This window comes from Belonocnema kinseyi, chromosome 8 (genome assembly GCF_010883055.1).
Source record: "Belonocnema kinseyi isolate 2016_QV_RU_SX_M_011 chromosome 8, B_treatae_v1, whole genome shotgun sequence".
In the NCBI taxonomy this organism is placed as follows: Eukaryota; Metazoa; Arthropoda; class Insecta; order Hymenoptera; family Cynipidae; genus Belonocnema; species Belonocnema kinseyi.
The window spans coordinates 143,128,508-143,151,406 of record NC_046664.1 but is presented as its reverse complement, the minus strand read 5'-3'; the positions used below and the strand labels follow the sequence as shown (position 1 = coordinate 143,151,406).

The 22,899-nt window shown below is 35.5% G+C and overlaps 1 protein-coding gene across 9 annotated transcripts in view; it reads left to right on the top strand.

The window, feature by feature from the left end:
• The window catches only part of LOC117178320 (zinc finger protein Xfin-like), an 80,965-nt gene that overhangs the window by 46,087 nt on the left and 11,979 nt on the right, over nucleotides 1–22,899 (top strand). For 8 of the 9 annotated variants that reach the window (XM_033369718.1, XM_033369720.1, XM_033369717.1 and 5 more), the window contains one exon: nucleotides 5,722–5,961. The exons of the other annotated variant lie outside the window; for it this stretch is intronic. In XM_033369718.1, the coding sequence (XP_033225609.1) occupies nucleotides 5,722–5,961 (240 nt within the window). The remainder of the gene's footprint in view (nucleotides 1–5,721; nucleotides 5,962–22,899) is intronic. 9 annotated transcript variants of the gene reach the window in all.

Here is a 22,899-nt window from a genome sequence, read left to right as displayed (position 1 = left end):
AATTTAAATTGAGAAAATCGGTAACTCAGATTATGATGCAAAATGTCAAATATCAATTTTCAAAATACCCTCTCCACGAATGAGTCAAAGTTTAGTAACGCATCAGCCTATATGTTTCAAAATACTCATAATTCGCTAGCCTAGGGGTTTTTGAGTCATTGATATTGAATCTGAAGTCAGATTTTGAAAATTCAAACTACCTGTCAAATATGGCGGACTAGACTACCGGTTAAAATGTTGTGTCCACTTACTAAAATTGGATTAAGGAAAGGCTTGTCTTAGGAAGTGAATAGAAAAATTTGTCTCGTATTCTCTATGCGTTAATAAAGATAGAAGCTTGACTGACCGATTTTAGTCTTGGGCACGCTTCCATATTTTTACATTCTCATCTGAGAAAGTATTAGAAATGTCCGAAATTTGCCACCACGGTTTTCACCGGTTCTCTATATTTTGAGACTCTGTAACCAAAAAACAAGTCTCCGCAATGGCATCTGTCTGTCTGACCGTTCACAAAAACGATAACTATATAATAATGGGCGGATCCCTTCTAGTTCGGCATATTTTTTCAGATCCAACGGGTATGATTTTATTCCTCGAAAATCCTATCCAAAAATCTACTATTCCATTTTTACCTCGAAAGGGGATAAAAACAATTTTTTTATACAATTTTTTTATTTTATTTTTTTTTTACAATTTTTTTTATAAGAAACGTGTTTCTGGTTATATGCGTCAAAATTGAATAAGTCGGAAATTCTAATTTTAAGCCAAAATACGACAGATAAGTAAAAAAGTTTAAGAGAAGAATTCTAGCCTTTTAAAAGAACAATAATTTTTTCACAACCATTTTTTGATAAGACTTAGTAGTTTGGTTTTATTTTTTGAAAATACTATGAAAAAAATCAAAAACTCAAATTTTGAGCCAAATAATGCAAAAGGTGGGAAAAAGTCCCAGAAAATAATTATAGCTTTAGAAAAGTTCTATAATATGTTTCAAAACTATGTTTTAATAGGACTTTTATTTCGATTTTCCTTACCGAAAATAGCATGGAAAGATAGAAAATTCAAATTTGGAGCCAAACGACGTGGGATGCGGGAAAAAGTTTCAACGACGAATTGCAACTTCTAGAAAATCCTTTAAAATTTGTTTTAACCATTTATAGATAGTACTTTTTATTTTGGTTTTATTTATTGAAAATACTATGGGAAAATCTACAATTTAAATTTTGAACCAAACGATGCAAATCACGAAAAAATCATAAAGAGCGATAATATCTTCTAATAAGTCCTCGGAAACTTTTTAAAACCATATTTTATAAAACTTGTCATTTTGGTTTTAACTTTCGAAAGTACAACGCAGAAAGTGGAAAATTTTTAATTCGAACCAAACGGCGTGAGGTATGGAAAAAAATAAATATGGAATTTCATCGTTCATAAATTCTTGCAACATTTCTATTAACCATTTTTTGACAGAACTCTTCGCATAATCACGCGAGATAGAGAAGAATGTCTGAAGAAAGGATTTTAGCTTTTTATTGTAAGGTGATTCTAAAACTAAATATAGATCTGAAACAACAATAAAATTTTAAAGAATAAGTAATCGGGCGCGAAGCGCAAAATCCGACCGACGCCGGATTATCTATTTTGAATTTTGCAAACCTTACTTTATGTTCTATATTGCTGACTCAAAGAACCCTAGGAATGCTTATCTCGTTCTAACAGTCCCACTTTAACCTCAACACTAAGCGTTTAAGAAAGCATCCATACAAAAAAATCTACTCCCAACGTTGCTGTTTAATTCGAATTATTAAGTTCAAGGCAATTAGGCCAATATTTGGTAAAAGTAAGTGACTAAGGACGACTATGACATCGAAGGTTATCAAGTGGCACTCAGGGACAATAGGTATATAACATCAATATGAATATGTAACATCAGGGGGATTCAAGTGATTTATGTTACTTTGACATGAAACACAATCAAATGATTATTGCAGACTTGACATGGCTGATCAGCGCCAAAAGGCGACGCTTGAAGATGATTATGCTGTCTGGGTGATTCCCTACATGCTTAGCGTTGAATTTAAAGTGGGGGCGTAAGAACGAGATAAGTATTCCTTTTTAAGGTGTTTTAGACTACTTGCCCCAAATTAGTTAGTCCGATCCAAACAACAACTCTGGGAGGTGTTTTGTTGTCAGGATGCTCTTCTTAACGCTTAGCATTGAATTTAAGTGGGCCTGTTAGAACGGGATAAGCATTTCTTATAGGGCGTTTCAGACTGCTTGATTAAAACTAGGAAATCAAACAGCAACTCAATATTTTATTTTATTGTCTGAGTGTTTTTATTAAACGCTTAGCGTTGAAAGTTGTATGGAAGCGTAATCATAAAAGGAGAATTCTGTAAAAGGTGCTTTAGAGTGCTTGACATAAACTGATTGACCAGTGCTGCATTGAAACGCTGGATATCGATTCTTTTGTATAGCCATTCAACTTAAGCGCTTTGCGAAGAATTCAGGATGCAATCTTTCAAGCGAAAGTAGTGTTTTGTTATGAATTTGTGAATTAGCTATTTTTATCATCGATTCAGACAACCAAACACCTCTTGATAATAGAAACCAATTTCGCGTTTGAAGCTCGATAACATGCAATTATATGAACGCTTTGTGCGCTGCCTAAAACTTCGCGTATCGCATTACATCGCATTGTTTGTCTGTGCAATTCTTTTTCTGCATAAACTTGCACGAGAGTGATGCAAAGGGTGAAAAAAGTCTGTGATATATTCCACTTCACAGGTAAAAATAATATGTACCAACATCTGACTTTTAAATCGTCGTAGCGCAAAAACTGTTCATAATTTGAGTTTTTGACTTAAGGATTTTTTGATCAGGAGAGCATAAAATAAAAAATATTAAAAATTTTTTAAATTCTACTGGGACCTTTTTTACCATGTATTTGGTCCTTTATTCAATATTAAGCGAAAAGTTTTTTAAAAAGAATTTTGATAACGTTCTTCCTGTTAGAAATACCAAAAACAGTGACGAGAGAAATGAAAGCCTACGAAAAAATTGAGTGGTTCATCTTACCCCTTATGCTCATCTCGCCCTACCCTTCCCTAGGGAAAAAATTCATAGACAAAAGTTGTTGACCGAAAAAAGAGCTACAAATTTGTAATCAATAATTTTTTGACGAGACGCTTAGTTTTTGTTTTAATCTTAAAAGATAGCATTAGAAATAAGAAAAAGAAATGTTAGGAGCTGTGGCATAAGGTTTGAAAAAAGATTAATAAAATACAGTTTTTCACTGTAAAAAGATCTAAAAATTTGCTATTAATCATTTTTGAATAGCACGCGAAGTTTTTGTTTTAATCGTGAAAAATAACATTAACAAAAAATTAAATTTTTGGACAAAAAACACAAGGCACGAAAAAATAAGAAAAGTTGTTCAACAAAAGAAGGTTTACAAACTTGTTATTAATAATTTTTTGATAGGATTCGTATTTTTTATTAAATCTTAAAAAATAATTAACAAATAAAAAATTAATGAAGTTTCTGGAAATAACGACACAAGGTGCAGAGTAGCTGTGAATGATAATTAGTCCAAAATAAGGAACAAATATGGAAGTCATCTTGAAAAATAATCTAGTTCGAAGTACGTGACACGTGATAAGAATGTGTCCGTTAAAGCCGAATGAGCGTTAACAAAAGAGAATTCGCAATCACCAAACGACTGTTGTCGAGGCTTTGACCTTTAATTATAAAAGGTGTGTCCAAAATGTGGAAGAAGTACAGAGATTTTATACATGATAATGATGGAGTTATCCTTGAAGCTATTCTGAAGATAATGTGCTATTTAAAATTTATTGATTTTGTTACAAAAAAGAAGTTATTGATTTTTCTCTAAGGAGTATTAAAAGTTCAACGTTCAGAATGTTAATTACGACATAGTACTATTTTCTGAAATATATTACTTCAATTGAACTAGCGGATAAAAAATATGAGAACTTAGCGAACTGAGAACCCAATCTCCCATGTATTTCACACGTCAAAGTTTTAACTAAATAGTACTTTTTCAATTAGTTTCGCGGCGCCATATTCGCCTCAATATAGGCAAAACTTTCATCAATGATGATAGTTAGATGGTTCTAATTTGCTGTCATTCGTGGTTACATATTTAATTTCTAATTATATAGTTTCTGTAAAGAAGTACTTAGTGTCATCGACAATAATTTTTCATATCTGACATCTTGTCTTCTTTGCCAGCCTGCTTCTTCTTTACCAGATGGTCTACAAGTTATTATACTTTCATTTGGGGTCGTCCGCAGAGGAAGGTACCTAACTCGCGGTAGCTTCATTTTACAGTCCGCCCCTTGGGAACGTTCCAGGAACATTTCACTGGAACGTTCAAAGAATAAATTATCGTTATTGTTACTATTATCAATGAATATCCAATAAACCGTAAGTGATAGGTCAAAATTAATGTCAGCTTATGATATAGATGCGATATTACAATGTAGTATATACGGTACTCAAAACTCAAAAATGACATCTATTTTTACCTATCTCTTACGGTTTACGAGATAATTGTTATTCAAAATAACAATAATGGAAGGCTCTCCACAGGTACCAGTGGAACGTTCCCAATCAGCGGACATTTTACACGCTCAGGGAACGTTCCTGGCACGTTCCCGAAACGTTACGTGCTATTAGGGTAACCACAAATGACGACACTTCACAAGCATATGGCGGTCAACGCTGATGAGGATTTTGCCTGTGTTTGGGTGAATCTTGCGCCGCGATGAGGATTAAGAAGATACTTTTTAGTCAAAGACTTTTATGTGTGAATTGAGAACTTTCAGGTCTTCGGTTACATTTTGTTTCTGATATCGCACCGATTGGACACATCCCTCAAGGGTTCAGGAATGTATAGGACTATTCAAAAGAGTCTTTTGGCTTTTTTAATTCCAGAAACGACTGCCAAATACTGCTCCTCTAATTTTCATCTAAAAAACATTAAAATCTTTGTCATTAGGAGCGAGTTGAAGAGAAAATGTTTAGTAAAGTTTTTTTCTGTAAAATATAGTTTTGTTGAGTTTTTTCAGAGATGGTAAAAGCTACTAGTTTATTTCAAGAGGTGTAAAGATGCGCATCGATATTACCTACAATGTGGTGAGTAAAAATTTTATTATCGAAAAAAGATTTTCAAGTCGTCGAGATCCAACTCGAACGATCGTAAGGAAAATGAGCTGAACTTCGTTGATGCGAAATTTAGTGGTGATGATATATTTTTCTGTATAAAATTATTAAAAAATTTAAAGTATTCGAAAAAATAGAAAAGTCCTTGGATAGTAATAAAGTTATTAAGTGAAAAAAAAACATATAACGGTAGAATATCTAGGAAACATAGTCGACATTTTTTATTTGCACGGAGGACTAAGCTCTTCTTTGATGCGCGACATTTGCAAATAAAATAATTCTTATTAAAAATTACTTCGAGTCTGTTTTTCCCTTAATGATTATACTTTAGGACACAGTTTATTATATATATATATATATATATATATATATTCCAAAATTAATTTGAAATGAACCATATACTTATGTGCTTTTGTACATACTTCCACGCTGACAGTCTAAGCTCTTTTTTGACGCACTTTCATATTAAAAAAAGTTGTATTCACAGTCTTCATAAAGGAAATCATATAAACAAAAGTATATTTTTACATATAGGTATGTACTCAACAAAGCGCGTTATCAAATCACATGCGTACTCACGAGCCAAAGAGACATAAATGCGATATTTGCGGCCGATTTTTTGGTCTTTTTATAAGACTAGCAACGCATAAGATGACTGAACACAATCAAGTAATGACGCCTGTCATGAAAAGTGTAGAACAAGAAGAAGCTTTAAATGCTGAGAGAGAAGCAAGGGAAGCAAGAACACGAGGCAAAACCAGATCTTTTACCGAGGTGGGTATTGTATGTTATTGTAGGCCAAGGGCCTAGTTGAAAATCACCAAGTGGTTGGTATGAGATTTTGAAGAATGAACTGCGCAACAATTGATCATTCTTATGGTGATGCAGGACGACCTTGTTCATCCGAGATATTCATTTTCCCGTTACGTCGCTTTTTCTTTTTGTCAAACCAATTATGGGCGGATGGAAAACTTCCAAGGGCCCGAGCAAAACCAAGGATCCTTCACAAGGGACCCACGCAGCTCGCCTCTGTCTCTATCACACTAATAGTCAATGTAGAAAAAAATCTGCAAGTTTTGGTTTCGAATTTTTTCTTCAACCTCTGATTAAGTTTGTAGAATTGTATCCCTAAATTGAAACTAGTTTTTTTAACGGGGTGATTTTCGAATAGAAACTCTATTTAAGATTGTGATATTTAAAGAAACCAAATTCCATGACCCTAGGACTGTTTATGTTTATATTTTTTATTTAAAACCATCATGTTATGAGCCTATTAAGCCCCAGAAAAATGAGCGCTAGGGGCATGTGATACTTCTTCGTGTGGTAAATCGGGTGCAGTTCCCCCGAGTGTTTGTCTACAAAAATTAAAAATTTTAAAAACTGGATGCGAAGTTGCTATAAAATAGTACAACGGATATCCCCGAACTCTATTTTTAGGGATAATAAGAAAAAAATGTATCCTGCTAAATACAAATTTTATGCATGTGCGCTATTTTTAGATTAAGATCGATTTTCAACTCTGCTATTCAGATAATGTAGGTCTCTGTCATACTTATGCTATCGGTGACACTTTAAGTTATTTATGAAATAAACTTTTTTAATTGTCTCGCAAACCGTAAGACATAAGTAAAAATAGATGTCATTTTTGAGTTTTGAGTACCGTATATTCTACATTTTAATATGGTATCTATATCATAAACTGATATTAATTTTGACCTATCACTTACGGTTTATCGGATATTCATTGTTAATAATAACAATAACGATAATTTATTCTTTGAACGTTCCACTGGAACTTTCCCAAGTGGCGAACATTTTACACGCTCAGGGAACGTTCCACTGGAACGTTCCCGGAATGTTCCGTGATACTAGGGCAGACATTAATAAAGTTTAACAAAATTAATTTTTTCTATTTATTCCACCTACGAAGTTTTCAGGGACGTCCTTTAATATCCTCGCTATCGTTCCCCAAATTTTCATGTCAAAATCTTTGTTAATGTTACAGTAGTTGCTCGATTCAACTCACATGATTTCAAAGTCGTACTAGCAAAATCAATTCTCTACACATCCATTAAGGGGTGCCCCTTTTTCCAACTTACACTTTACGCTTTTCTGTGCGATCCAGCTCGCAAGTGCGTGGACGGTTTTCTTTATAAATGTCGGTCGAAATAAAGTTCAAAGTAATCCCCCTCATATATAATACACTTGTGCCAACGCTTTTTCCAATCATCGGAGCACTTCTGATAATTATTTTGTGGTATAGCCTTGAGTTCTTTCAGCGATGCAGTTTTTATCTCCTCAATCGTTGAAAATCGATGTCCTTTCATGGGTCTCTTCAGTTTTGGGAAAAGAAAAGTCACTGGGGGCCAAATCCGGTGAATATGGAGATTGAGGCATGACTGTGGTGCGGTTTTTGGTCAGAAAATCTTTCACAATTAACGATGAATGAGCAGGTGCATTATCGTGATGCAAAAGCCACGAATTGTTTTTCCAAAGTTCCGGACGTTTTTTGCGTATCGCCTCTCGCAAACGGCGCATAACTTGAAGGTAATACTCCTTATTGACCGCACGACCTTGTGGTAAGAATTCCTGTTGCACTACGCCACGGTAATCAAAAAAGACAGTGAGCAAAACCTTCACATTTGACCGAACTTGACGTGCTTTTTTCGGTCTTGGAGACTCAGGATGCTTCCACTGAGACGATTGGGCTTTAGTTTCGACGTCATAAACATATACCCACAATTCATCTTCAGTTATAACCCTTTTGAGAAAATCAGGATCATTATTGACTTCATTCAACATCTCCTGAGCGATGGTCATGCGATGGATCTTTTGATCAAAATTAAGCAGTTTTGGAACAAATTTCGCTGACACACGTCTCATGCCCAAAACGTCCGAAAAGATAGCATGGCATGAGCCAACCGATATGCCAACATCTTCAGCAACTTCTCTGATGGTAATTCGGCGATTTTTCAACACCACTTCTTCCACTGGTTGAAAATTTTCATCTGTTGTTGGCGTGCTGGGACGTCCAGGACGAGGTTCGTATTCGACATCCTCTCGGCCTTCTTGGAACAGCTTGTACCACTTATACATATTTTTCTTACTCAGAATAGACTCACCGTGTATACAACATTCAACGTTTCAAGAGATTTAGAGCATTGGATTCCATTTTTCACACAAAATTTAATGCAAACTCTTTGCTCCATTTTTTTCGAAAGAAGAAAATCGCCGAACACACCAAACTCTTCTATCTTTTTACGCCTCTGTCAGAAAAACAACACGAGCTATATAGTCAAAACTGTGAACATATGATCATGACGAGTGTACCAACACAACAAAACAAAAAATTTAAAACTTGAATGTACGTAGCCGGCGAAGGGGTGGTTTTTTAGGTGGCTACCCCATTACTTTAAATTTTTTTTTTTGGCAAAACACGTTAAGTTTATTTTTATCTGAAGTGCAAAATATATATATTTTTTCACATTTTTTTCTGTGAATTTGAACATTTTTAGCACAACTTTAAATATATGTATAGGTGGTTAATAAATTTGGTTTTTATACATGAAATTATACAATCAACACTTGAGACCCCTATCTTTGAGGGGCTTTTTCACTCCCTTAAAGTGTTTTTTCGCATATAAAAAATTTTTGTCGCTTAGTTCTTCGTGTACTACAACAACATATAACAGGGAGAATCAAATCGGCGAGAGACACCTGTAGTACCTTCTTTGTGAGATTTATTTTTGATGGGATTTTCTAGGATTTCAATTGTGTTCCCTACGGAGCACAGTAGTCGTTTCTGAAAAAAATGTTATGGTTAACAAATTATTTTCACTAAGTATCAATATTGTTAATTTCAAAGTTGTTAAAAAGTTATTTTGGTGTTTTAAATAATTATAAGAAATAATAATAAGATGCTTAAAAATGCCTGAAAACCACGTGTTTTCTACGAGTTTTGATTGGCTAGTGACGTGTGACGTCAGAGGTTTTCCAAGGCCCATACTGGTGTACAAACGCTGTGATATTTAAGGGCATGTGATACTTAGAAAATTATCAATTTTACCTGTTTTAGGTTCCCTCGGCTTTTTTCTAGAATAATAAATATTTTCTCTTAAAAATTTGGGAAATGATAGCGAACATGTTAACGGACGCCCCTGCACACTTTTTTGTGGGTTAATTAAAAAAAATTTAATTTTGCTAAATTTGATTAATTTGCATGCTGCTTCGGAATTAGTATCGATTTTATCAGTGTTAGATTCCCCCGGCTTTTTTTCCTAGATTAAGAAGTGTGTTATCTTCAAAATCTGGAGAATGATAGAGAACATGCTAACGGACGTCCCTGCACACTTTTTGGTGGGTTAATTCCAAAAAATTTTGATTTTGCTAAAAACGTGTGTGTATATTTCGTGGTAATGTGTATTACAATTTTCCCGAGCGTTACTTCCAAACTACACAATATTTTTGGCCAAAACCTAACCTAACTCTAACGTCAAAATAGTGCACATGCATACCATTTTTATTGAGCACAATAACATTCTTTTGTTATTATCCCTCAAAAAAGAGTATGGGGACGTCCATTATGATATCTTATAGCATCTCCGAATTCAATTGTTAAACATTTTGATTTTTGTGAGAAAAGAACCGGGGGAACTGTACCTGATTGACCACACGACAAAGTATCACATGCCCTTAAGCCTGTAATTATTATCCAACGCGATTTTTAAAGAAATTTCAATGTTTAAGGAAATGTGATACTGAGAAAATTATCGATTTTACCAGTTTTAGATTCCCCCGGATTTCCCCTCGGCTCACCCATAATTATTCTTGAGTGCTACCGACAGCATCGGTACGACAGAGACCTACATCGATGGAATGAGTGTTGATCTGCTAGTCATGATATGATACTTAGTTTTTTATTGAAAAACAAGCTTTCGCTTGGTGACACCAAGCCTCGTCAGGAATACATATGGAAGTAAACTAGTTACCTAGTGGAAAAGAATTTTAAAGATAAGATGTGCTCGTTAAAATTGTAGAAAAGATGTTCTATGTGATAATGAGTATTATTCTACTTACATTTGTCGTTATAATACTAAATTAATATATTTCCTCCTGGACATGCAATGCATTTTAGTGATAAGATAAATAAAATTATGGGCAGCACTCCTTATAACCATGATTGCATGTCCAGGAGTGAGGTTAGTTCGTTGTTATGTGGAGAGATAGAGTATTTTATGTTCGCTAGAGCCACCAATGTCGCAATTGGAAAATTAAAGATATAGCGGGAAAATTTGTTTTGATAACTTACATAATATGGAAATTTAAACGTTGTTAGTATATAGAATTAAGCTGCGGTATATATCGCTGAGGAATTCGCTGTCGGAACGTTTGTTGACTCAGTTTTGATGTTTCACAATTTGGAACATGTATTTGAAAGTGCGTTTTTTATAATTATTTTCGGTGAATAATATTTTAGAGTTAGAAAATTCAAATAAGTGGTCTGAAGTGTGTGAATGTGAAACTAGAGCAGTACCTTTAGAATCTTTCTTACAGGCGTTCTTATGTTCTCTAATTCTATCTTTAAAATGTCGTTCAGTTTGACCAATATATACACGTCTACACTCACATGGAATTATGTCAATAATATGGGGTTTTTCCCTATTGGGGTTATATCTTTGTTTTTTGTGATATAATGAAAAGCATCTTTATCGTATTTGAAGGTTATTAGAATTTTAAAATCTAATAATGCTTATCGTAATTTAGTATTGTAACGACAAATGTAACATAGAACATCATTTCTACAGTTTTAAAGAACACATGTTATCTTTAAAATAGGTAACTAGTTTACTTCCTTATGTATTCCTGATGAGGCCTGGTGTCACCGAGCGAAAGATTGTTGTTTAATAAAAAACTAAGTACCATATCACGACTAGCAGATCAACACTGTCATTCCATCGACCCAATATTATCATCTGACGCTAGTTAACAAAAATTACATCTATTATGAAATTTCTCAAGAATAATAATTAAAATCGTTGCAAATGAATATTTGATAAATAATTCATTAAGTTTGATAAGTTGTAGTTTTTGTTATCAAAAATTTTTTAAGAATGGCATAAATGATTGTTTAATCAATTTTGATTGAATAACTTTTGTAAAATAAAAAATAATATCCAAATGCACTTACGGTGAAAATAATTTTTTTCCAAGTTATTATTATTGGTTTTTTTCAATGCCAGTATTTTCATTTGGGAACTTCATGACAATTTCATTAAAATTCATAACAAGTTGATAAATTTTATGATTTCTTCAAACAAATTTAATAATCAAATGCATCAATCAGGCATTCGTCTACAGAAAAATTCGTTTTTTTTCTATGTCAATTTTTTACATTACAAAAATTCATGATAAATTCAGCAAAATTTATAATTTTTTGATCGATTTTATAATTTTTAAACAAATATAATAAACAAATGCACTAATCAGACATTTGTCAACAGAAATTTTCGTTTTTTCTATTTCAACTTTTTTAGTTAGGAACTTCATGATATCTTCAGCAAAATTCATAATTTTTTGATCAATTTCATTATTTTTTAAAACAAATTTAATACCGTAAGTGGATTTGGATATTATTTCGTATTTTACAAAAGTTATTCATTCAAATTAGATAATCAACCATTTTTTAAACGATTTCATTAATCATTTACACAGCTTTTGGAAAATAAAAAATAGTATCTAAATACATTTCAAGTGAAAAATTATTTCCACCAAGTTATTAAAACATACTCGATCCGAGATTCTATCCTCCGATTATATTTGGCTGTATTTTTATTTATACGTTTAGTTGTGAAACTAAAAAGGCCTTAAGGCCATGTAACGTGTGTATCAGCTGATCAAGACAGTCCTGAGATCAATATTTTTTACCCATATTGAAAAATAACAGTTTAAATAACGTAGAAGTAGATAGTGCTTCTCTGACAGCTGATGCGTATGTCAAACCAATTTCGTTTATTTGCATCTAAAGTGCATACGTTAGTTTTTGGATTTTTTGTGCATAATGTTCGTAAGCAATTTTTGTTGTTTTGTCCCAATTTGATGAATATAAACCTCATAACTAGCCTATTCACAACATTGAAAATTGCTTACAGGCTTTTACAGCACGATCGGTATTTCTCCAAAATTGTAATTAAAAAATACAAACTTCCTTCACAATTCTATTTATTTAGGACCAGAGACACGTTCCTTGGTCCCTTCTACTTAGCGTGCCAAAATTTTAACACGATATCGCATTCCGTGTAGACGCAAGTTGAAAAAGAAAAGTACCGATATAGCTTTCAGTTTGATTTTCTTCGAAGAATTTTGTCTTCAAAATTATCACCGGAACAAAGCAGAGAAATTCTTTTTATTGCCTCCTCTTTTATTTCCCAAACTTTAGGAACGATACCTCATTGCGTTTACACGTAAGTTGGGAAAGAAAGATTAAGGTCCAGCTTTGGTCACGTGACCCTCTCGTTAAATGGCCTTAAGAATGTAGAAAACACACATCAGGAAAAAGTTAAAGGAATTCGGATATAAATAATGCTACAATAATTTAAATTTCGCCAGGAGCGGGTGCTAATCTGGAAAATTGCACCCGCTCCCAGCGAAATCGAGGTAAAATTTCAGCCACTACCACGTCTCACGACCGTGAGATAGGTGGTAACAGTCTGTAAAGAAATCAATACGACGATCCAGCAAGAGCTTCGTGCATCCTAAGAACACAGAGCGACCCAAGGACTACCGCCTTCTGCATTTTTCCCGCAAGTGTTTTAGCATATTGTTGACACGCAGGGATGCTTTTTAGGCCATTAGCAAGTGAAAGCTTGGCACCTCCAAGAGCGCCGATGATAATGACGATTAGTTTAACAGAATATTCCGGGTACAATCGTTGCAACTCCCTTATAAGGTCTCGAAACCTCTCTTTCTTTTCATTCTCCTTGGTTATGATGTTTTTGTCAGCTGGCGCCGAAAATTCGATAACGAACATGGTTCGCTTCTCGTAGTCATGAAGAACCATGTTAGGCCTCGAGTGAGCAACAGAAACAGTTGTCGAGAATATAAAGTTCCTGTATATGCGGCACTTCTCATTCTCGACAATTGACTCGATTTCCCTAAGAGCATTTAGAGGAGCGATATTAAGGTTAATGTTGTAAGAGTGACAGAAATGGTAATAAAGCAGTCTTAGTGCCGCTTTGTGCCTTTGAATGTAGGTCGTTCCCGCGTGAGTTGAAAAACTAGATAGTCTGTGAGCTAAATGCTCGGGGTATGCATGGCACGCCCTGCAGCTATCATCAGGAATGTCTTGGCTCAAAATGTGGCGACAGTATGTTACGGTGGAAATGACACTGCATTGGCATACAAAAATGAAACCCTCCGTACCAGACTTCAATTCGGGCGATTTAAGGAAAGCTAACGTTTGCTCACACGGCATTGACTGATCCTCCACCTTTCTGTGGAAGATGCCGTGCATCCTCTCATCGAGGAGCTGTTCACGAAAGTTTTTCTCTTGTGCTTTCTTGACCCGGGCTTTCAGGAGGTAGTACTCGAGATAGATAAGATTTGATGCATTTTGCTCACCCCTAATACTGAAGTTAAGTCCGAGTGTTTGTGCAGCCTCCTCCGCTGCTTTGTACAAAAACGCTCCTTTGTCCACTTCTTCGTGATTCCTGACCATTTTAAGAAGAGGGTCTCCTCCATTTGCGACTCTATGTGCTATACCTAGAATAATCCTATTGTGAAGACATTCAAGACTCAATATTCCGCGACCACTTTGATAGCGTGAGATGCACAGTCGCGGAACAGAAGACTTAAGATGCATGCTTTTGTTCATGTGAATAACCTTTCTTGTCCCGATATCAAGGGATCTGAGCTCGTTTTTCGCCCATGGAACTACTCCAAATGTATAGAGTACTACCAGGACGGCAAGCATGTTTGTTGCAGATTCTTTATTATTCGCCGACAGTTCGGAAGACCAAATCTGCTGGATGAGACGTTTGTATCTGCTTCGGAGAGTATCCTTATAGATGTCACATCCTGAATGCGGCTCTGTGGCGCGCCCAGGTATGTATAAGTCTCTCCAGCGCAAAGGATTCGTATAGCGCTTTTATCAACGAGCTTAGGATTAATTAAGTTTTCCTCGCTTCAAATATACCTTGGCGCGTTTGTCTAACTAAAATTCCATTCCAACTTCCTTAGTATATCGTTCGACAATACCTAAAGCTAGATGTAGTTGCTCTTTGTTTCTAGCATAAATCTTAAGATCATCCATGTGTAATATATGAGTGACCTTATACTTTCGATTTTCACGTTTCACGCAAAAGTACCCTTTGGAATGGCGAAGTGCTAGAGATAGTGGCAATAATGTATGGCAAAACAGGAGTGGGCTCATGGTGGTCATAACCTCGCTCGTGACGCGGAAATTACGTCAAAAACTTGCACGCGCCCCAGAATACAGTGCTGTTCCTAATGGTGCTTAATGGTTCCTTGCTCGTCTTTCTCACACAAATATTGCGCTCTCTCCCTTGGCATAATCCACACATAGTTCTCGTTAAACCTTGACTCTCTTATCCTCGTCTCTCCTTCTGCCTTCTCTTTCTCCATGCCATTCTTTTGAACCAACTCATATACCTTCCTTCCTTCCTCGTGCAACCTTCTAACTTCATTCATCTGCAATCCATTTGTTCTAAAATACCTTTACCTTTCCACCTCCATCTTTGCACCACTATGTCTGTTCTTCTCCCACCAACACTCCTTAACCAATTTACTTCCCCCCACTTCCAAAAATGTCTCCTCATATTTACACGCTCAACTCCCTGTTATAATCCCTAAACTCGTTCTTCCTGTCTCCCTCCTGACAATATATTTCGGCGTATTCCTTGCCAACCCCAGTGACCACTTTACATACCTCTCCTGTATCCTATTTACATCCTCACTTACTTTCCACCCCTACACCTCCACTCTGTAAAATAAGACACTGATTACTAGCGGACCAAACCATTTCACTCTCCTTACCAAATCATCTGCGAACAAACTCTTCCGCAGCTCCCACACCTGCCTCATTACCTCATTTCCCCTTCTCATCCTTTTTTTATATGACCATCCACTCCCCCATTCCTTCGAAACAGGAAGCCCATGTACACAAACTCTTTTACCTCCTGTACCGCTTTTCCCTTCCACTTCCCTTCCCTACCTCTCCCACCTCCTTTCCTGAACACCATAACCTTCGACTTGTCCGCATTTAACTCTAACCTATTTTTGTCCGCGATCAAAATTGCAAAAAGCGTTGGGCTAAGCGGACACCCTTGCCTCAACCCTCTATCCATCCAGAATCCCTTAGAGATTCCCTCCCCTCCTCTCACCCTATCTTTCATCTCCTCATATACCTCCCTTACCCTCTCGATCAGGCCCCTCTTCACTTCCCTCTCTTCCTTTGCCTGCCACAACCTCCACCTATCCACTGAAGGGAACGTGCCCTTTAGATCTACAAAAAACACTTACACTTTAGCACCCTTTTTGGTTAGTTTTCTACCCATCAGCCTCTCTCTGTATCCAGAAACTTAATGGCTGATGATCTGATTCCACCCTCTCTTCCACTGCGAATTTCTCTATCTCCTCCCACCCTTGCATATTCATAATCACATAGTCTATCACCGATACACCGCTCTTACTCACGTACGTGTATTCTCCCTCTTCGTCCCCTTTTACCATACCATTCGCCACCACCCTCCCTCTACCCTCCATCCAGTCTCTTAGAATCTCCCCCGCCTTATTTATTATCTTATCCTTCGATTTTCTCTCAAAGCTCTTCCCTTCCAGGTACAGGTCCCCTTCCCACCCAATTCTCTCATTAGTCTCCTCCCATTACCACCATACTCTCATCTCTCTCCTAATAAGTTTTTTACCCTTTCTGTAATCCTTTCGATTCCATCCTTATTGTACACAGTCACAAACCTATAGGGTACATCAACCCGCCTATCTTTACAGGTCTCATGTGCACGCCCTCTCCCTCTCGATGAACTTCTTCCTCTAATCCATCGCTAACCACTGTTATAATTGCACACAAGTACAACACCTTTAACACTCCTCCATCCTGCTTTACTCCCATCCCCCCTACTTTCCCCGAAACAAATTCCCCTGCACTTTCGTCAAAACCTCTTTCTCCTCGTCCTATATCCACATTTTCTCGTCTATTTTTATTTTCCGATACCCTACTTTCGCCGCTCTCCTGCGCTCTTCTCCTTCCTAGCCCTGTCATTTCGCATTCTCTGAACATCCCTTTCCTTTCTCCTTTCTCCTCTCCGTCCTAACTTTCCCTACCTGGCCTTTAATCCACCCTATGCTCTGTAGCAGCGCTTCCCCACCCTCTCTATCTTCCCTACTCTTTAGCTTCAATCCTCTTATGAGTATATTATTTCTCCTATCTGCCTTCTCTCTTCTCTCCATCCTCCACTCCATTGCCCTTATCCTTTCCATATCCGCTCTCTCCTCCTTTTCATTCCTACGCTCTCCCACTTTCTCTTCTATCATGGTCTCCACTTTCTTCCAAATACCTAGCTCCCCCCCCCCCCTGTCAACTGCTTCCATTCCCGACCTGCACTAGATCTTCTCTAGCCTTTTTTCCGCCCTTTCCTTCCACACCCTAACATCTTCCATCCTCTTTTTTCTTCCTTACCGACAGCCATCTATCATCTCTTACCCTCAGGTCCTCCCTCATACTTTCCATCTGCTCCATAGCCCCCTTACGTCCTCCCTTAACCCTCTGACTTCGCCTATCAGCACCCCGATAACCTCTTTCTCCGTCTGCCCCTCCATTTTTAGGTGGGGGGGGGGGGTGACCTACGTGTTCGTATGCTTTTTTAAAAGCTTCTCTCTAGCGTGCTTTTCTCCGGACTCTCTTTGCTTTTCCTTTTCCTCTTCAAGAGATCCTCCCCCTTACTTGCACTGAACGCTCTTTCCCTTGTCTGATCGCTTCTTTTCCTTCAATTCTTCCCCATTCCTGACGCGCCATTTGACACCAGGCCACGCACAACTGGCCATCGTGTCCTTCTAGAAAGTTCCTCCCCGTCTACTTCACTATCAGCACTGCCAGTACTCTCACTGTCCACGTCCCGCTCGTCCGTCAGTAACTGTAACCTACCCATACAAAAAAGTACGCACTGCTGCCAACAGATGTCTCTTAAGGCTGCTGCCGCTTACCGCCCGAAAATTTCAGTTTCATTGCTCTATTTCGCCCCTCACATCCCCTTCAGACACCCTTTTCTCACCCCTAACATCCCCTAGCACTACCAAAACCACCCTTGTCCGCCATGAAGGCTTAAAATCCTGAACACAAAACTACCCCGCTCACTTGCAAACCTAACCTCACTTTCCCTATTAAGCCTAGACTTCCACCCTCACAGTCCACTCACACCTTTCACACAAACTTTGTAAAAACTTCTCACCGCCTGTCACTGCACACTTTCTCACTACCGCCACCAACATGCAAGTCCTAGATTCGCACTAATAAACCATTATTGAAAAACAATTAATTAACAATTATTCTAATGATAATAATAGTAATGATGGATGGTTGTTACTGTGTAATTGATTTGTTACGGGTACTAGGATATGTGAATTATAATTACAACCATTTTATTATTTTTAATGTCAAGAAAAATATGAAGTATTCTTACCTTACAGTATTCCATAGTTAAGTCAAGTTGTAGCGTTAGTTGTAATGTAGAGAAGTTCTAATGTAGCGAAGAAGAAAAGTTGGAGCGGAGAACTGTCAAACTCACACGAACAAGCAGAAGGACACTAGCGCGCGGGACTACGGACAGAAGGTGGGAGGCTACAAGCAGAACTCCACCTTCACCGCCATAATACAAGATCGGGAGGTGCAGAAATAGAAAATAACAAAGTTCCTAGAGAATATGTTTACTCCGTCCACGAGCCCAAGGACTCGAGCTGAGGGTAATGCAAACTTCAAACCGTTGGGAACTGTTTAAGAAAGCCGCGGGAAGGAGGCCTTATCAGCAACCCTCGGTGAGTTAACAAATTACGCCAAAGGGCATGCAAGAGCTGGACTCGTGACTCCTCCGTAACCAAGGATACGTATTCGCTTAACCACTGGAGGTTGCAAAAGAACCTGACCGGAAGATCCGTCAGTATCACTCTCATTCTACCAACTGATAACCTTCCAAACCACCGGCCCCTTTCGGGGCCACCATACGTATTATACAAGGAATACTTTCTATTTTATTAAAACAATTGATTTGGGGAAGTATCAATATGTTATCAAATACGTTGATATATTTTATTAATATTTGACATTTCAGTTTTGAAATCAATGAACATTTTATTAAATTTATTTATGAAAATGAACTCAATGCTCCTTTTTTTATGAGTATTGTTTTTACGAGCTAAAATTTTAATATTTTTAAGTTCAAAATCAAAATAGTCATCAAATTGCCATGTATGCTGTGTCAAATCAGTATTGTGATTGCCTAATTCACAATCACGTTTGTGTTTATTAATACGAGTATTTAGTCTTCTGTCAGTCTCACCAATATAAACTTTTACAAAATTTACATTTTATGACATATACTAAACCAGATAGTTTTTTTTGTAAATTTCATTCCATTTTTATTTTTAGAGGAACTATTGTAAATTTCATGAATTATTTCTTTGATGACTTTATTTATTGATTGAAGTGGGTAATGATTTTGTACTAAAGTTATTTTAAGTTGATCTAACAGGTACCCTAGGTTAAAAATGTAATTTATATATTTATATAAATATAAATTTATATTTAAACTATAATGTTCCTTAATATATGTATCGAAATATAATAAAATGCACTTAAGGGCGGTTACCCCCAATAAATTAATTTCTCGTGAAAACGCAAGAACACAGGAACCGTATTTCATTATCTTGTGTGTAATATGTTTTTTTATCGATTTTTCAGCTTCAATTTACATCTGTTTGGTGATTTTATTGTTTTTAATAGTAACATCAGTTGGAGTAGTTTACCCCCATACAATTGTTTGCCTAATGTAAATTGAGAAATTTAGATTTTTAAACCATCTTCGTGAGGATATTTTTCAGCTCTGTTTTGCACGCGAAATTTACTTAATTTTTCAGTAATATAATAATTAATTTTTTCATCTGTTATTGTGAGGACATTGTTCGAGTTGGTTTGATTGTGAAAGATTCTGTTATTATATGTGAAACAATTAAATGGGTGTTTGGTACCACGCTATTCGGGGGTGGTTTTAACCCCCTAAAACCCATTTTGGGCACGTAAGAAAAAATACGTGTCGCTTAGTTTTTCAAGTACGACAACATATGTGAGAAAAAAGAAAATCGGAAGGGGACACCTGCCTAGAGTTCCTGTTAAGTTTTCTTTTCGGAATTTGACATCATTGAATTTTACACATCTGTCAACAAGGCCTTTAATAAACCAATTTTTGAGAAAATTAATTATGGGAATTGTAACTTAGATAACATCCTGACCAAGGAAGCTTTTTAAAACAATTTGTAACTAAGTTACCCTCCCATTTTAATAGTTAATAAATCAAGGTAAGGAATATAATTATCTTCTTCTTTTCCCATAGTAAGCTTAATGGAATCCTCTATGTTGTTGAAAGTATTAAACTTGTTTGTAAAATTTATTATTAAAAGAAAATACTGTATTGTTCAAAACGGTTCTAGTAGCAATTCATTCAAGTCCCAACTATTCATTACAAACGCCTTAGTTTTCCCACAAAAACTTGTTTTAAACAGTTTGAAATATAATTGGATAAATTATAAGGAGGACAATCTATTGTGGAAACTATTAAACGCCATTTTAAATCTGGTTTATGAACTTTTGGGAGAACATATGCCTTAGAAACAATACTATTAGGTGTTTTTAATCTATATGATATGCTATCATTTATAAGTCTTCTTTTTTCCCATCTGATAGAAATATCATTGCATTTTTTCTCGAAAGTTGGAACAAGACGATTTTTCATATTTTTGTAAAGAATTTCATTTTTTAACATGTTTCCAACAGTTGTTATATATTGAGTGCGACTTGCAGTGACAGTTATATTGCCTTTATCAGCTTTCAAGAAAAAGTCTGTGTACATTTTGAAAATTTTCGATAGGTTCAACGATTTTACTTGTGTTATTGAATTTATTAAAAAAAATGGTTTGAAATTAATTGAGTTGTAGTTTTCCTTATTTTTAATATTATCCCATAATTTTTTACATTTTTAATGCATTTTCAATACTAGCAATCATCTTGTTTATCGGAATGTTGTGGAAATTACAAGGAATAGCATGTTTATTCCCTAATGCTAAAGTTTCAGCAATTTCATTTAAGATTTGTGTATGATGATGATATAAGGCGTTGGCGCGTGGGTTTTAAGTTCAAAGAACGGCAGCACACACGATTCTCGTTTTACGTTTGAAGCGTACCATATATGGTACTGTGGGCGCATTCGGGTTAACTTATTTAGACTAAAGTCTTGTGAGTTATCCTTGCTATTGTTCCTTCTGATGAAATAGAAGAATTCATTAATAATTTCAACAACATAGAGGATTCAATTAAGCTTACTATTGAAAAAGAAGAAAATAATTCTATTGCTTATATTGATTTATTAATTATTAAAAGTTCTGAGTGTAACTTAATCAACAATTGGTTTAAAAAGCTTCCTTTTGGGAATTGAGTCGAAATTCGTTAGCATTGCTCAATAGCCATATGGGATTTTCATAAATAAATTTAATAAAATTTCCATTAATTTAAAAACTGAAATATTAAATAAATCTTCGTACAATGAGTCAATCTATTTTAAATTTTGATTTTTTTCTTCTTAACATTGTTATAATACAATATAACTAATTTTAGGTTCACTACAAAATTATGTTTCTTAAGAAATAGTGACGAATTAAAACTTTTTTTATATCTCAATATTACTACAGGTAAACAAATTTGTACAACTTTCTTAACTATAAATTCTGAAATTTTGTACCAGCTTACAGCTTTTAATTGAATTTGGCTTAGGTTATACTTACCTTTGAAAAAGACCTGCAATGAAAGGTCGTAACGTACGTTGGTTAAAATAAAAAAAATTATGATTCTTTGATATCTGAATCCATTGCTTTTTATTGGACTGTGTGATCAAATTAATTAATTCTATTAAAAGAATAACTTTGTTATTAATTTTTAAAGGCTATTGAATTAAATAATAAATTCGTTACATCAAATAAATGAGCAATTTTATTAATTAACTTATTAGCTTTTGGAAAATTAAAATCAATATTCAAATAAATGTTTGGCAAAAAACTATTCTTTTTTAATTTATAAAAAAAATGTTTCTTCCCATACAACTGGTCTTGGGTTTTCCTTACCTTACCTGAAACCCCGTAATTTATGAAGAAGACAGCGAAAACAAGGTTCAAAAACCGAAACATTGTGCGTTTCTAAAGACTTCGATAATTCTATACAGGAATCAGTCGAGAGGAGCGAGGGAGAGAGACACATAGAGCCTAAAGCCTTGAAAAAGTCCGATGCGAAAATGAAACGTAAGAGAGGGAAAAGCGCGTGAGAGAAGGACGGTGTGTGGGCTTGTGTTGATTAAATGTTTGCGTATTCCGTAGAGAAGCTGAACAAGGCAGTTGAATTTTGGAATAAAACGATTCTGGTCGGGAGAGCGTATATATTATTTTGGAATAAATGGTTTTTTCTAGAAAAAAAGAAGGCGATACGCAATTTCCGAACCGAGTGAACATCCTTTAATTTCCTTGATTTCTAATAATACTTACAATCATTTATGACTGTAAGATAAGAATTCATGTTTTGACTGGTTTCTATTTACTAATGAGGTTTTTCTGGATTTCATGTATTTTTTAGTTTTATTTATCACAAACGTGCGTTGTTCGCGTTAGTGGCAGAGAAAATTTAGCCCAAATTTAAGTTGAAAAATTTGAACCACACTTAATATAATTTTCAAAAACATAATAAAATTTGTTTTTAATTCTACTGTCTAGTGGTTCGATAGCCTTGAGTCCTTCATTGAAACATTTTACTATATCTGCCGGATTTAAGAAAGAAAGACCCTAAACGTTTTTCAAAAAAGAACCTATTTCTGATTTTTAGTTTTTTTATTCGTTACTTAATCCAAGCTCTTACATTTTTCTCCAGCGACCCTGACCCAAATGAAATATACAAACATTGATGATAATGGAATTATTAAAAACTTAATTTATAGTCGTATGGATACCAATTTCAAAGTCCACATAAATTATTTTTTTCTTAAAAAACAAATGTAATTTTTTACATACTGAAGCTAAGTCAGCAAAGCCAAAGTTATATATAAATTGTTATTCAGCACGAAAATTGACGAAATTGAGTAAACTGATCTGGACAACTATAAAACGTTCCATCAAAAAAAAAAAATTGCAAGATTACAAAAAAAGTTAAATTGAGAATATTCGAAAACAGAATAATTTTTGTATCGTTTATAAGCAAAAACTTTTCTTTTTCAATTGTCTCGATTTTAATGCTATCCAGTGCATGATACACATCAAGCACATCTCAAGGCAATGAGGGTACAACAAGGCCATTGTTCAATTTCGCCAAATATCCTAATTTTCAGGAACTAAGTACCTATTTCGTACCTATTGAGAAAATTCCCCTACCTCCGCTCT